The 13,502-nt window shown below is 35.4% G+C and overlaps 1 protein-coding gene across 10 annotated transcripts in view; it reads left to right on the plus strand.

The window, feature by feature from the left end:
• Window positions 1–563: 563 nt before the first annotated feature.
• LOC150108478 (transmembrane protein 243-like) overlaps window positions 564–13,502 on the plus strand; it is a 65,515-nt gene continuing 52,576 nt past the window's right edge. For 5 of the 10 annotated variants that reach the window (XM_090390814.1, XM_090390815.1, XM_090390813.1 and 2 more), the window contains exon 1: window positions 783–984. In XM_090390814.1, coding sequence (XP_090246940.1) covers window positions 976–984 — 9 coding nt within the window. In that variant the 5' untranslated portion in view covers window positions 783–975. Of the gene's footprint in view, window positions 732–782; window positions 985–1,087; window positions 1,348–11,455; window positions 11,572–13,502 lie in introns of those variants that run through there. The other 5 variants (XM_090390810.1, XM_090390809.1, XM_090390806.1 and 2 more) reach the window with 5 other exon arrangements.

Consider the following 13,502-nt stretch of genomic DNA (forward strand, 5'->3'; position numbering starts at 1 on the left):
AATGTCGGCGTTAGATCGCAGTGCATTTCTTTCGTAATCTAAAGCGTTTCGTAATCTAAATCTCGAACAATTCCAATTATTAACTATTTAATCAATGTCAAAACATAAGGTGTAACCTTTAACATGTTGTACTGCATTTATATAATGTTATAAGCATTGTTATTATTTATAAACACAAACAAATTTTTTTTTTCATTTTTTTCCTTGGGGGTATTGCAGTGTCGCAGTGCTTATGTACGGGCTGCCACCGATCCATTTTTTACAGTGTAACTACATCACTGTCTCAAACATTGGTTTTCTTCAGTGGTGGACCTGTGATATTGCATGTCGAAATTAATAAGTCATCATCTTCAGAAAGAAAAAGAAATGTACCGGATTGGATAATTGGAAATGCAAGCAAATTGGCAAGGGAAAAAAGAAAAAAAAAACAGAATAGAAAATATCTACACTTAGGACGCCAAAGCTGCTTTAATTGTATTTTTTAAATTATATTTTTTACTGCGCAAAAACAAGAAATAGAGGGCACTGATATATTTACTTTCCATGAGCAGCCGACTTTCAATCTCATCGAAAGGAGAGAGCGTTGCGTTCATGTGCCGGAAAAGTTATGTCACTTGAGATGATTCAAAAGTGCCCTTTGTCCTTTTGCCCTACAGTAATTCAAAAATATTGAATAAAGGTAAACGTCATAGTATTCTTATTATCTTGCTGATTACGGCACAGATCAAAACGTAAGTTTGCTTTTGTTTTCCCTATTTCACTAACACGGATCGACATGATAGGTTATGTTCTCTGACGTTACAGATGGTTACAAACATGCAAATACAATAAGCCACGATGATAAGATGTGATTAGTTCATTTGTATATTCGGATATAGCATTCTTTCTTTTTAAAAAGGAGTATCTTTAGAATCGATATCGTCACCATTTCAGTAGGTTTTACACCTGTGTATTTGGAATATTCCATTTCATAAGATGCATGAGGTTTGTTTATTTTTGATTTCCTCGTAACTTTGTTATGGCATTTTTTATATAACAGTGAGCCAGAGCAAGATATTAATAGTTTCATAATTTCGATCAGTATTACTAATCATCATGCTGTTTCTAAGCACACCTTAGAATCACTTACTAAAATTTGGTTTCTTCGGTGTTAAAATCCCTTTAAAACAAATATATTAGTGATTCTTTGGTCGTTACACATTACTGGAGTAAATTACATCCAGTGGTCGAACTATAAGTATCGGTACTCCGTGATAGACCTTTAATGTGAGCATCAAAACTTTACTAATCTCACCGTGTCTTCGATTCTCCTCCATGTGAGATCTCCGCCATGCAGTCCTGCCACCTGTGAATATATTATTATTATACATTATTATTATACACCTCCAGGGAGTCCAAAGACTCATCGAGGAAATATCTTTATTATTTTTGTTATATTTTAGTGTATTTTGTTTATTAAGTGCGTTTTTTTCCGAATAAATATAAGTTTAATTATTATTATTATTTTGCGAATAGCCAATTACTTTTGTTCATTTTGTTGAATTCATTATTACATGAATGAAGATTTTGATTGCCTTTTTAGTGTTTAAAGAAGTTCGCACGTTCGTTTTTTTTTATTATTTAATTTTTATTTCTTTTATTTATTTTTGTCATTCCCAGCAATGAAAGGTTGGAAGTTTATAGCCCATTTCATGTTGTTCCATGATCTATTACCACATAGATCATGGAACTATGTGGTAATAGTTCCATGATCCAAGAGAACTCCACTTTATAGGTGAAACATGACTTCTTTGCCTAGTGTGATAAATTTCATCTGTCACTCAAAGATCTGTAGGTCAGAGAGTGCAGAATATCTGCCCAACAAACATCAGGCTAGCAGGAAAGAGAGAAATAAAAATTTGGATATAGTAAATGATATTAAACTTTTGTCTTTAACATGAGATTATACTGAAAAATGGCCAGCTGTTGAAGCACTTTCCTATAAATGATTATAAGTGGAGTTAAGCGTAGTTAATGGTAGCATAAGTGTGCACAGATTTGTTTAACATTGGCCAAGTGTGATAATGGAATGACCTATTTACTGAAGAACTGTTCTACAAAAACAGCTAGTTGTCTGTTGCCCACAGTGCCGTTCTTTTGGGCATTTCAGCATGCCTTTTACATTCCCCAGTCACTATAGTCTCTTCGTGAAGAAATTCATGGTGGACAGTGCTTTTTGAACTAAAATAAAAAAAAGCTCAGTCATTTTCATTCTCGGTCATTTTTTGCCTTTTGGTTGGAAAGATAACTGAACACATTATTCAGATGACATTCTGGAAGAAACCCGAGGAAAATGTAAAACCGGATCTTTGCTCTTGATTACAGAACAAAGGATTACTTAAGGATTCCAGTAAGCAAAGTGATGTTATTACATCAGGTAGTGAAATTCATTTACACCTGGTAGTGCCTACTACCACAGAGGTCTGGTCTTTCCTCTGAATGGTATAGATGTATAGATGTCCACATTGCTGTTCTGGATTCAAATCCTGTCTGAGATGTAAGGAACCTTTATTAGGGATTTTCAGTTGAAGATGAGTTAGATGGTCTCATACAAAGATAAGGCTTTTTCTCCTGGAAATTCATGTTTTCATTTTCAAGTCATTTTTCATCCCACAAAAGAGACAATTAATAGCCATAATACTCAGTGTAGGTAAGATAGCTATGGTCCCTAGTCTGCTTGGTGTATTCCAAGTACCCTGCAGCCATAAGGGTATGCATCTGATTCCACGACTTGCAGACTATACTTTGGATGCCTGCCATAAGATATGCTGAATAAGGGTCACCTTACTTCACCATAGCAAGGGATTTTAAGAGGCTATTCTTAGATTCTTCCTCTACTCAAAAAAAAACAATATCCAAACCTCAACAATTCTGGCAGCATGAAACTACCCCAAATCTCAAAGCTCTCAGACCATCAGCCCAGGGGACAAGAATACTCAATCAAGCCCACTAAGTGACACAATTTAGAAACTTTAGGCCAACCTTCCTTTGTTTGCTCAGCTTTAATCTCATCTAGTGCCTGTAGATATCTATTTGTATGTTATTTATCTCAGTTTGACTTTGATTAAATATTGTCAGTCCTCGACTTATAATGAGATAATGCTCAGATAATCCCTTTAAGAATCACTATATGAATCATAAGGATATGTTAGCATTTAACATGCCTAAATGCTAAAATGTGTAGGTTTGTTTTGTTATATTTTTTTACTAATGTTACCCCTTTGTTTATAGTGAAATAATACAATGTATAAATTATAACTTGAAATTGTATATAGTACCGTACTATAATGAATCCCAAAACATGAGTACAAAGTCCCTCTATGCACTTATTAGTAAAATAATCAGCTGAAAACACATGGAGCAAGAGCAATTCTTCAAAGTTGCTGTTTTATTAATTGAACATTTCATCAGAAGAAGCAAGAGAGGCTAGATCACTAACAAAACAAATTCTTCAAATTCAGGAATTGCAACGAAGTGTTCTGGTGATGGTTCGCTGTAACTCCCTATGGGGAGTTCGCTAGAATCTGTGGGAGTCTGTGGATTCACTAGAATCTAATAGGAGTCTGTGTGTTGCAGCAGCAAAGTGGTATTCACTGGACATGTATTAATCCTCAGCTTACAAGTGTTTGTACTTTAGTACAAGCACTTAAGTTGAGGATGAACTGTATTAATTAAATTATTTTAATTAGCATATCATCTCCGTTATGCTATTCTTAAAAATACCAGTATGAATAATCAGCATACAAAGCCCTGCCACCAAACTATTCAAATTCCTTAGTCATATATCAGTCATAGTATATCTTGACAAATAGATGCTGAGTATACACATTTTCAGAGTATACAACAAAGTATCTAAGGATTGTGATGTTGACAAAAAGTATACGAGGAGAATAATACATAGTTTTTGTTATAACTAGCATAATATCAAAAATATTGAAATTATTTTAGAAGTTTTGCAAAATGCATAAAGTAGAGGACAAAGACATCATTCTTGGGATAGCCAGTATAGATTGCATGATTGTATTATCTTGGTCTTAAACCTCAGCTATTTAAAATGCCAATGGAAGTGATGTTCTGGCCACTGTGAATTACACTGATTTTTATTTCAATGATTCAGATTCAGTTCAAAAACAAGAAATAAAATTTTGAGTCTCAGTGACAAACTCTGAAGAAGACATCAATTGATTCAGCTAGGGAGGTATGTGGTGAAGTTTTCTACAAGGACAAAAAATAAGAAAGTCATGGTGGACACGAGAATTTAAAGAAGCAGTCCTGGGAAAGAAGAAAGCATAGCAAATGTTTCTAGAAAACACCAGAGAATGTAAGAGAAGTAAGGTGTGTGTGTGTGTGTGTGTGTGTGTGTGTGTGTGTGTGTGTGTGTGTAAAAGTAGCTAAACAAAAGTCATGGGAAGACTTTGGTAAGAGTGGGGAAGATAATATCTGGAAGGGAGCAAAATGTTCTGGAGGCTGTCGAAGAAGCTTAGAAAAGGAAAGAGTACTGTAAAAGGAATCAAAGATGATAAAGTTGGTATGAAAACTGAAGATCAGGATATCCTTGATATCTGGAGTAATTACTTTGAAAGGCTATTACACAAAACAAGCAGTGACAGAACCATACTAGAAAATTTTCAAGAGGAAAGCAAAGAGTAGTACATATCAATACTTGAGATAGAAAAAGCTGTCAAAAACTTGAAATATGGAAAGGCAGCTGTAGTAGATGATATTCAACCAGAAATACTTAAGTATGGAGGTTTAAAAATTTGACGTACTGTACAACCTTCTTTCTGCATAATTCAGAATGCCTGGTGAGAAGGTTGAAGTCCCAATGATTGGAGTAGAGCTCTCCTAGAACCCATCTCTAGAAAAGGAAATAAAGCTGAATGTGAGAATTACAGAGGAATTTGTTTACTAAGTGTTCCAGGTAAGATTATACAAGCATGCTTACATAACTTTTGAAAAGAGGTTGGGAAAGATTGTGGAAGAGAAACTTGAAGAACCAAGTTTCAGGCCAAATAAAGGTTGTCAAGATCAGATTTTCACTTTACAACAAAAAGCTGAGAAATCATGGGAATATAACAAGGATCTGAACTTAAGTTTTGTAGATCTGGAAAAGGCATATGACAAGGTATCTAGGGAGCCTGTGTAGCTTAGTGGCTGTGGCGTTTGCATACCACGGCGCTTGGCCGCACGAAGGAAGACTTGATTTCAAGTCTAGACTAGAGGAAATTTTTTAAGCCTTTTTTCGACCGGTTCCCGAGTTAGTCGATCTCTGGCACGGGCAAGCGGGTTTTTTCCTCCTGGAAACTCTGGTTTTTTGTCCCGTAAACTCAAGAAAATCGACAATAGAACCCCCACTATTTCAGACATTAAAAATATATTGTGTTAGGGACCACGAGATGGCGGTACATTGAGCCATTCTCTTCACTGCGTGCCGCTTAATTAGTGATAGCCTTCGGCCAGCTATCTCTGATTGGGTACCAGTGGAGATTGAACTGCCCACTCAGTCTCCAAAAGTTAGATAGGGTTACAACCGGCCTCGCCTACTCCCTATACAGGAATAAAAAGGCGTTAGCAGTAGCAAGGTGTCTAGAGAAAAGCTTTTCAAAACACTATAATTATATGGGGTAAATGAAACATTATACAGAGCAATACATAGTCTATATTTAAGTTGTCAGACCGTATTCATGTATTTCCTTCAATTCTCACTGCTGGCTGACAGTGAGATAAGTGAGGTAGTGACAGTGAGGTAAAATAAGGATGCACACTATCTTCACTCATATTTATCATCTGTTTGGATCACATTATGAAAGAAAGTGGCATTAGACCTGATATTAGAATTGGAGATGTCACACTAAGCTTTTCACTTTATGCAGATGATGTACTCCTAAACTCATCTAGTGCAAGTCTCCAGGATTCATTCTCTAACTAAATTGAATAGCAGTTGTAACAGATTTGGCATGAAAATCAGCACTCAAAAGACCAAAACTACTAAAATAGGCAAGAACATAGTAAACTTCAGCTGCCTTCTGAATGGCAATCCTATAGAACAAGTAAAATATTTCAGCTGTATGGGTACAGTTTTTAGTGAAGATGGGTAAGTTAAATCTGGAAATAGATGACAGAATAAGCAAATCTGGTGTTGGTTGGTTGGTCGGTAGCCAGCTTGCATACATTTATATGGAATAAGAGAAATTAGCCACAACACCAAACTAGGAGTATACAAAGCACTATTCAGACCAGTTTTAAGTTATGAATCAGAGTTGAGTTAGAGATAAAAGCACTTGATCAAAGATTAGAGACCACAGATATGAGGGTTCTGAGAAAAATTAGGCGAGTGAACTGAAGCATCAATGACACAATCATATTAAAAATGAAGATATTAGAAAGGAATTTGACATTGTTAGCATTCAAGAATGTGTCAGCAGACCTAATCTAAGGTGGTATGGCCACTTAAATAGAATGGGTGAGGAGAGGTTAGCAAAACAGGCCTATAAATTAAAATAGTTCAGGTGCAACCTTGTTTGCTTACACTTGGATAAAGGATTAAACCAAGTATATAATTTCTTGGTATCTTTAATTTATAGTACAGTAAATGCCACTTATTGTGATCACTTTGGGACAGTCGCTTTTCGATAACGATAACCAGCTGATAACATTAAGCAAAGGATATAAAAAATTGCATCATTTAATTTAATTTATTGTTAAAGAATTTTTTAATAAGCAAAACATAAAATTTGTTTTAAAAACTTATCTAGTGTTGCTTGTCGTGTCTTTGAATATAGTAGTTCATGAATAAATTGCTCATACTCATAATACCTTTTGAAGTTTGTTGCTGTATGTTGCACACTGAAGAAGTATTTGTATTACTGAAAGAGAGCACGAAAATAACTCGAAGAGTTATTTTCGTGCTCTCTTTCAGTAAGTGAATTTGACTTAAAGTACTCCTTAAAACAGCCCTTAGCATTATGGCAGAAGCAAGTAAAAAACATACAGATTCATTTTTTCAAGAAAAGCAAAGAATTTTGGAGTACTAAGTTGCCCAAAATGAGTCAGCGTAGTGCAGCTGTACATTTAAAAATTTCACAACCACTCTTGTGTAAGATCTTGAAAAAAACAGATCAAACATCGAAACTTCAGTTCTTACTAATGAGAACATGGATCGGAAGAGAGCCTGATTTGGTAAGGATACGCAAGTTGAATCAGCATTAAAAATTTGGTTTAGTAATGTTTTTTACTTGCTTCTGCCATAATGCTAAGGGCTGTTTTAAGGAGTACTTTAAGTCAAATTCACTTACTGAAAGAGAGCACGAAAATAACTCGAAGAATCACAATTAGACTGTATTTATATCCCCTCATTTGCCTGGAAGATTTAAGTTTTACGGAAGATTAAGATTAAAAAAAAAAAAGATTAAGATTACACGCCTGCATTTGCCTGGAAGATATAAGATTTATGGGAAGAATAAGATTAACAAAAAAGTCAGATTTCGACAAATGTTCTTTGTCAAATTTTCTCCTGATTAACCCTTATTTCTTAGAATTCTGAGATGCAAAAGGCTAAACATTCAAGGATTTTGATAACAATTACTGGAACTTTGATTATAATAGGCAGATTATTTTAAATTGATTTTAAATGCTGTGTTTTGGGACCAACTGATTTTGATAACAATAGCCGATTGATAATATTATCCATGATCACAATAAGTGGATTCTGCTGTATAACCAAGTGGAAAAACTTCCAACAACTTTCTGTAATCCAGAGTATTTTAATGAGGTGTGACACCTTTTGGCTACTTGTATATGGATATATGACTTCTGCATTACTTCAACCTCTGTATCACTTCTGGGTCTGACTCCCACTGATGAGACCTCAATAAAGGTCGAAACCGGTCTGGGTAGTGACCCTTCCCATGTTGCATTATACATGTCCGTAAGGAGATATGCTTTGCATTATGGAATACTAAGGCGAGTGATGTGAAGTCTTAGTTTCTTTATACGAGTTGCCCCAGTCCTGAAACTGGCAAACTTGTTTGCTTATACTTGGATAAAGGATTAAACCAAGTATATAATTTCTTGGTATCTTTAATTTATAGTATAACCAAGTGGAAAAACTTCCAATAATATATTTCAGGTAATGACATATGCTAAAATGTTAATTATAAAAACTAATACTTGCCTATATTTTGGCACCATTACATTGCCATCATCAGGGATCACAAAAAACAATGATATGTGCATGCAGGCACTAACAAATGAATCTGAAGAAAGATGATCCTAACAATGATCCTAAGATCTTCAGCCTCGTTGGACTGAAGATCTTAGGATCATTGCTTCCTGAATTTTTATCCTGTGGTGGGTGCCCCATGCATGGTCATCAAGTCCTGAGTGGCTGTATTGATGGAAATGGATGTAGTCCTTGTGTTCAGAAATTTTGATGTTGGCTGTAGTAGGACAGTTTGCAACTGCAATGGACCTGGTAGGTCTAAGGAACATGGCTGGTCTTTGCTGGAGCAGATAAGAGATACCAGTTTTTTCTGTGGTCTGTAAGTGGTTGTAAGGTTGTGTTTCCTTACGATTTTTGTCAGTTTTTCAAATGTGCCTCGGATATATGGAATGGTAATAGATCTCGAGTAATCTTTGCTGCTCTGAGGGGGTTTGTGATTATAGGGTTTAATATTTTTTGAGGACTGCACCATTGGCTAAGAAAGTGTTAAGGATATGGTCAAGTTCAGTAGGTAGGGCACTACTATCAGAACTGATTATTTTTGCCCTGTTATATAGGTTTTTATAAACCCATATTGTTGGGAGGGTTGGTGACTGCTGGTGAATGTATCTACTTGTATGTGTAGGTTTTCTGTAAATGGAGAATGCCAAAAATTCATCAGACTGGTGTGTAATGAGTGTCTAGGAGACTGTTGTTTTCCTTTTCTAAGGTAAACTAGATCCTGGGGTGTTGATTGTTTAGATGTGTTAAGAAATTGTGGAGCGTATCCAGATCATGTGGCCAAATGAAGAACACATCATCTATGTGGCATAGCCAGACAGTTGGTTGAAACCAGAGATAGTTGCTACATAAGCATTCATCCTGAGATCTTCAGCACAACCAAGACTACCCAATTTAGCACACTTGGGGGTGCCATTTAGGACTCTAGGCTCAACTTTGGTTACCTTTTTTCAGCATCATTTGCCCAGTGTTAGTGCTTGAATGCACATATTGTTTTTTGTGATCTCTGATTATAGCAATGTAATGTTGCCAAAATATAGGAAAGTATTAAAGTTTTTAAGTTTTATATTTTAGTATATGTTGTTATTTCCTGAAAAATATTAATTAAGCTTATAGGTTGGTTACTCATATCTACCACAATGATGTGCATAATTCACATTGAGAGAAGATGCAAGAAATGTGATGTTATTAAAACTAGCAATATCTTCATACTTGGTTTGGGATTATTATTACGTAACACCTATAGGGAGCCGAAAGACTCATTGAGGGAGGGCACCCACTCTACAACTCTCCATCTCTACCACTCCACTAACTGCAACTACCTTCATCTACACCAATGTCATCTACTGCCGATCACCACCACTATTTTCACAGACAATCACAAACATCCATGCCCACGGTGGGATTCAAACCCGCAGCCTTTTGTTTGGAGAGCGGATATGCTAACCACTCGGCCAACCAGGCCGGATCCAAGTTTATATGTATTTCATGAGTCATGCAGGAAAATGAAGTGACTGGTGTTAATGTTGAGAACATGAAATCAAGAGTGTTGTAGAGAATGGAGCTGAAGGAGTAAATGTTAGTGAAAGAAATGTAAAAGAGAGTATGAAAGAGGTAGTTGTAGGTAAAGTAACATACGAGAAACTTTGGCACCAAATGACTATAAGATGGTAAGGGTGAAAGGTAAAGTAAAAAATCGACTCAAGGTAGAAAAAGTGAATGGCACTGATAAAGTAATTCAGGACATGAAAGCATAATTGAAGATGAGATGAGATAAAGCTATTGCAGAGTGAAATGAGGAGAATTACAGATGTATGTAAGAAAGAGATAGACTGTAATAAAAGATGACAATGTGAAAGAAGTGACAAATGATTCAAGAGTGGCTATGCATGGGGATTCAGTTATTAGCGGTTTGCTTTCCTGGAGTTGAATGAGCAGAGTGATAGAGGCATTCGATATGAGGAGTATGCAAGCAAAAGAATTGGCAGTGAATGCCAAAAGTATTTGAAACAATGGGATTGAACTTGTTGCATTGATAGTTTATTTGCCTAAGAATTTTTGAAATAAATGAAATATGGTTAGATGAAGGTGACAGTAATAGAGATGGAGTGATGTGATGTTTGTCATGAAGACAGACAGGACAATAAGAAAGGATGACTGAGCAAGCAAAAGAATTAGCAGTGAATGCCAAAAGTATTTGAAACAATGGGATTGAACTTGTTGCATTGATAGTTTATTTGCCCAAGAATTTTCGAAATAAATGAAATATGGTTAGATGAAGATGACAGTAATAGAGATGGAATGATGTGATGTTTGTCATGAAGACAGACAGGACAATAAGAAAGGATGACTGCTGTTGATGTACCAAATATTCAAGGAAAGCATTCCATTTAAAAACAAAATGGCTCTTTCTTTTGATTTCTGATAAGATTTCTGCATAGTAAAGTAATTCTTCCCCTTGCTTTATTTCTCTCATAAAATTTGTTCATTTATAATAACAATAAAAAGTTTTCATTTTCTCTTGCTTAGGGAAAAATATATGCCCCTTTCTTGCATATCCTATATGTTATTCCTTTCTGATGTTTAGGAACAGTTCTGTAACTAGGTATTTTTTGCATTTGGGATGAAATGCTATTTATATTACCCCTTATGAAAAGTACCTTCTATTTTTCATTTTTATTTTTGAGATTGTCATTTCAAAGTATTATATGTTAATTCTGTATTTACTTGAATATAACTTGCACTTTTTTCCCCAAAAATTAAAGTTAAAAAATTGTGGTGCAAGATATATGCTGGGATTTTTGGAAGCTTTTTTCAGGAAAAAAATTGAATTGACGTTTAGAATTAAATTCTCAGTATTCATTATAATTGCTCACATTATTTCTAAAATAGATAAATAAGGCTCTTTCTTGTTCTTATATTTGCTGTAGCAAATATAAGAATATAACAATTAAGACCTTCTAGATACTACATCTGTCTAATGATATCTTTAATATGATTTTATAAAGTTGTTTGCAGACATTGCAGAAATAAATTACATGTATAAATTTACAATGTCATACAAACAACTTAATTTATAAAATCATATTAAAGATATCATTAGACAGATATAGTATCTAGAAGGTCTTAATTAAAAAATAAATAAAATAATAATGTGTTATTCATATCAAACTTTCCCATATTTTTGATATGCAGTCATTCTGATTCAAGTTAGGATGTTGAAGTAAGGCCTCAGCACTCTCTTTGAATAGGCATTAGAGTTTATACCGACATCTGTGTAGAAGGCGAGTTGTGGACCAGAGAATGTTGTGGTTTGTCTCTATTGTCATTTTTTTTTTTTAATTAAGACCTTCTAGATACTAGATCTGTCTAATGATATCTTTAATATGATTTTATAAATTAAGTTTTTTGTATAACATTGTAAATCTATAGATGTAATTTATTTCTGCACTCTTATTATTATTATTAACATTTGACCTCCATAGAGTTGGAGACCCATCATGGGAGGTACTCACTATTGCATACAATGCTCATCCAGCCGCGTCTTAAACTGATTCAGTGTGTCCACATCCACAACACACTCAGGCAATGCATTCCACTCACCAACCACCCTCCATGCAAAGAACCTGATTCTCACTCCTTTGCTCACGCCCTCCTTATACCGTTTCCAGCAATGGCCTCTTGTTCTACTCCCATTTTATGAAAAATCTTTTCCATGTCTACCTGATAACAACCCCTGACCAGCTTATGTTTATCTTTCTTCATTGAAATGATACCATGATTAGCGATGTATAATAATATCATGTGACTCGTTCTAATTTTGAATGATTAATTGTTTTCTACCTTGTGAAAAACTGTTTCCTGTCAAGCCACTGATGAAAGTTTGTTATCTGTAAACTGAAATATCTGGTGATGTATTATTTGACACCTCCAGGGAGTCCAAATACTCATCGAGGGAGGACACCTGCTCTACAACTTTGTCTCCAGCACTCAATCCACCATCATCACCTACTGCCGACCACCACCACCACTACTGTTTCCACAGACAATCGCAAACATCCATGCCCACAGTGGAATTCAAACCCGCAGCCCTTTAGCTGGAGAGTTGATACGCTAATCACTCAGCCAGCCAGACTGGCAAGAAAAAGTTCCTCTAGTCAGAGACTGGAATCGAACTCGCGATGCTCTTTCTTCCAGTGGTTTAGTGCAAACACAAGTTCCGCTGAGCTACACAAGTTCATGATATTAAACATACATTTCTTGTGCTAACATTTTGATAATTCTTAATTTTATGTCACAAGTTTCTCTCAAAAGTAGAATATTATTCTGTTGCATCTAGGATATTCCAACAAAGTTAACAAACTGTAGAGAGATCACGGTCTCTTGTTTTGTGGTTAAGGGCAGAATTCAGAAATGGGTAGATAGAAATATACTCTGAGCACATGGCTTTATAAAGGTTTTAGTAACATTATAGTGACATTTGAGTTGGATAAGGGGATTTTTTTTATGTTGAATCCATACACGAGAGGTTGGTTGGTTGATCAACCTATAGTCATTAGTGCTGTATATGGGTAGTGGATTGGGAAAGGAGAAACTTGTTTTCATTTGATTTGAAAGACTGTATATTGTATTCCTTGGGAAACACAACAGAGGAAAGGATATTCCATAATACAGCAGTTGCAGGGATGAAGGAAGAGGAAAAAAACTTGCTCTGTTTGTTTCAAGGTGCACTGTGAAGAGATGTTGAGCAGCAGCTGCATATATTCCAATGAGCTTAGTACTAAGTGGGGGGATTATTGATGTTATTTCAGATGAGCCTTTCCCATGGAAATATTTGTAGAACATACATATTGTTGAAACCAGATGTCTGTGCAAAAGTGGGGGGGGGGGGTGAGTTGGTAAGAGATGGGTCATTAATAAGTCTGATTGCTCTCCTCTGTATTGAGTCAAGCATTTTGAGGGAGCTTTTAGGGGCTACACTCCATATGTGAGAGTAGTATTCAATAGCAGGGTGGATTTGTGATTTGTATAATGTTAACAGCTGTTCAGGGTGAAGTAATGCCTTGAGCAAAAGAGAAATCCTAGTTGTTGTTTTTTTGAAGCAGAGGATGCAATGGTTGTGATGTGTTTATGCCAGAAGAGTGTTTGATGTCAGGGTAATTCCAAGAAGAGAAATCTCAAATTGTCTGGAAATTTGAATATCGTCAAAAATAATACTGGGAAAAAAATGGGTTTTTTTATG

This window comes from Typopeltis vanoorti, chromosome 3, assembly GCF_054136105.1.
Source record: "Typopeltis vanoorti isolate ZY-2024b chromosome 3, IOZ_Tvanoo_1.0, whole genome shotgun sequence".
Taxonomy (NCBI): domain Eukaryota; kingdom Metazoa; phylum Arthropoda; class Arachnida; order Uropygi; family Thelyphonidae; genus Typopeltis; species Typopeltis vanoorti.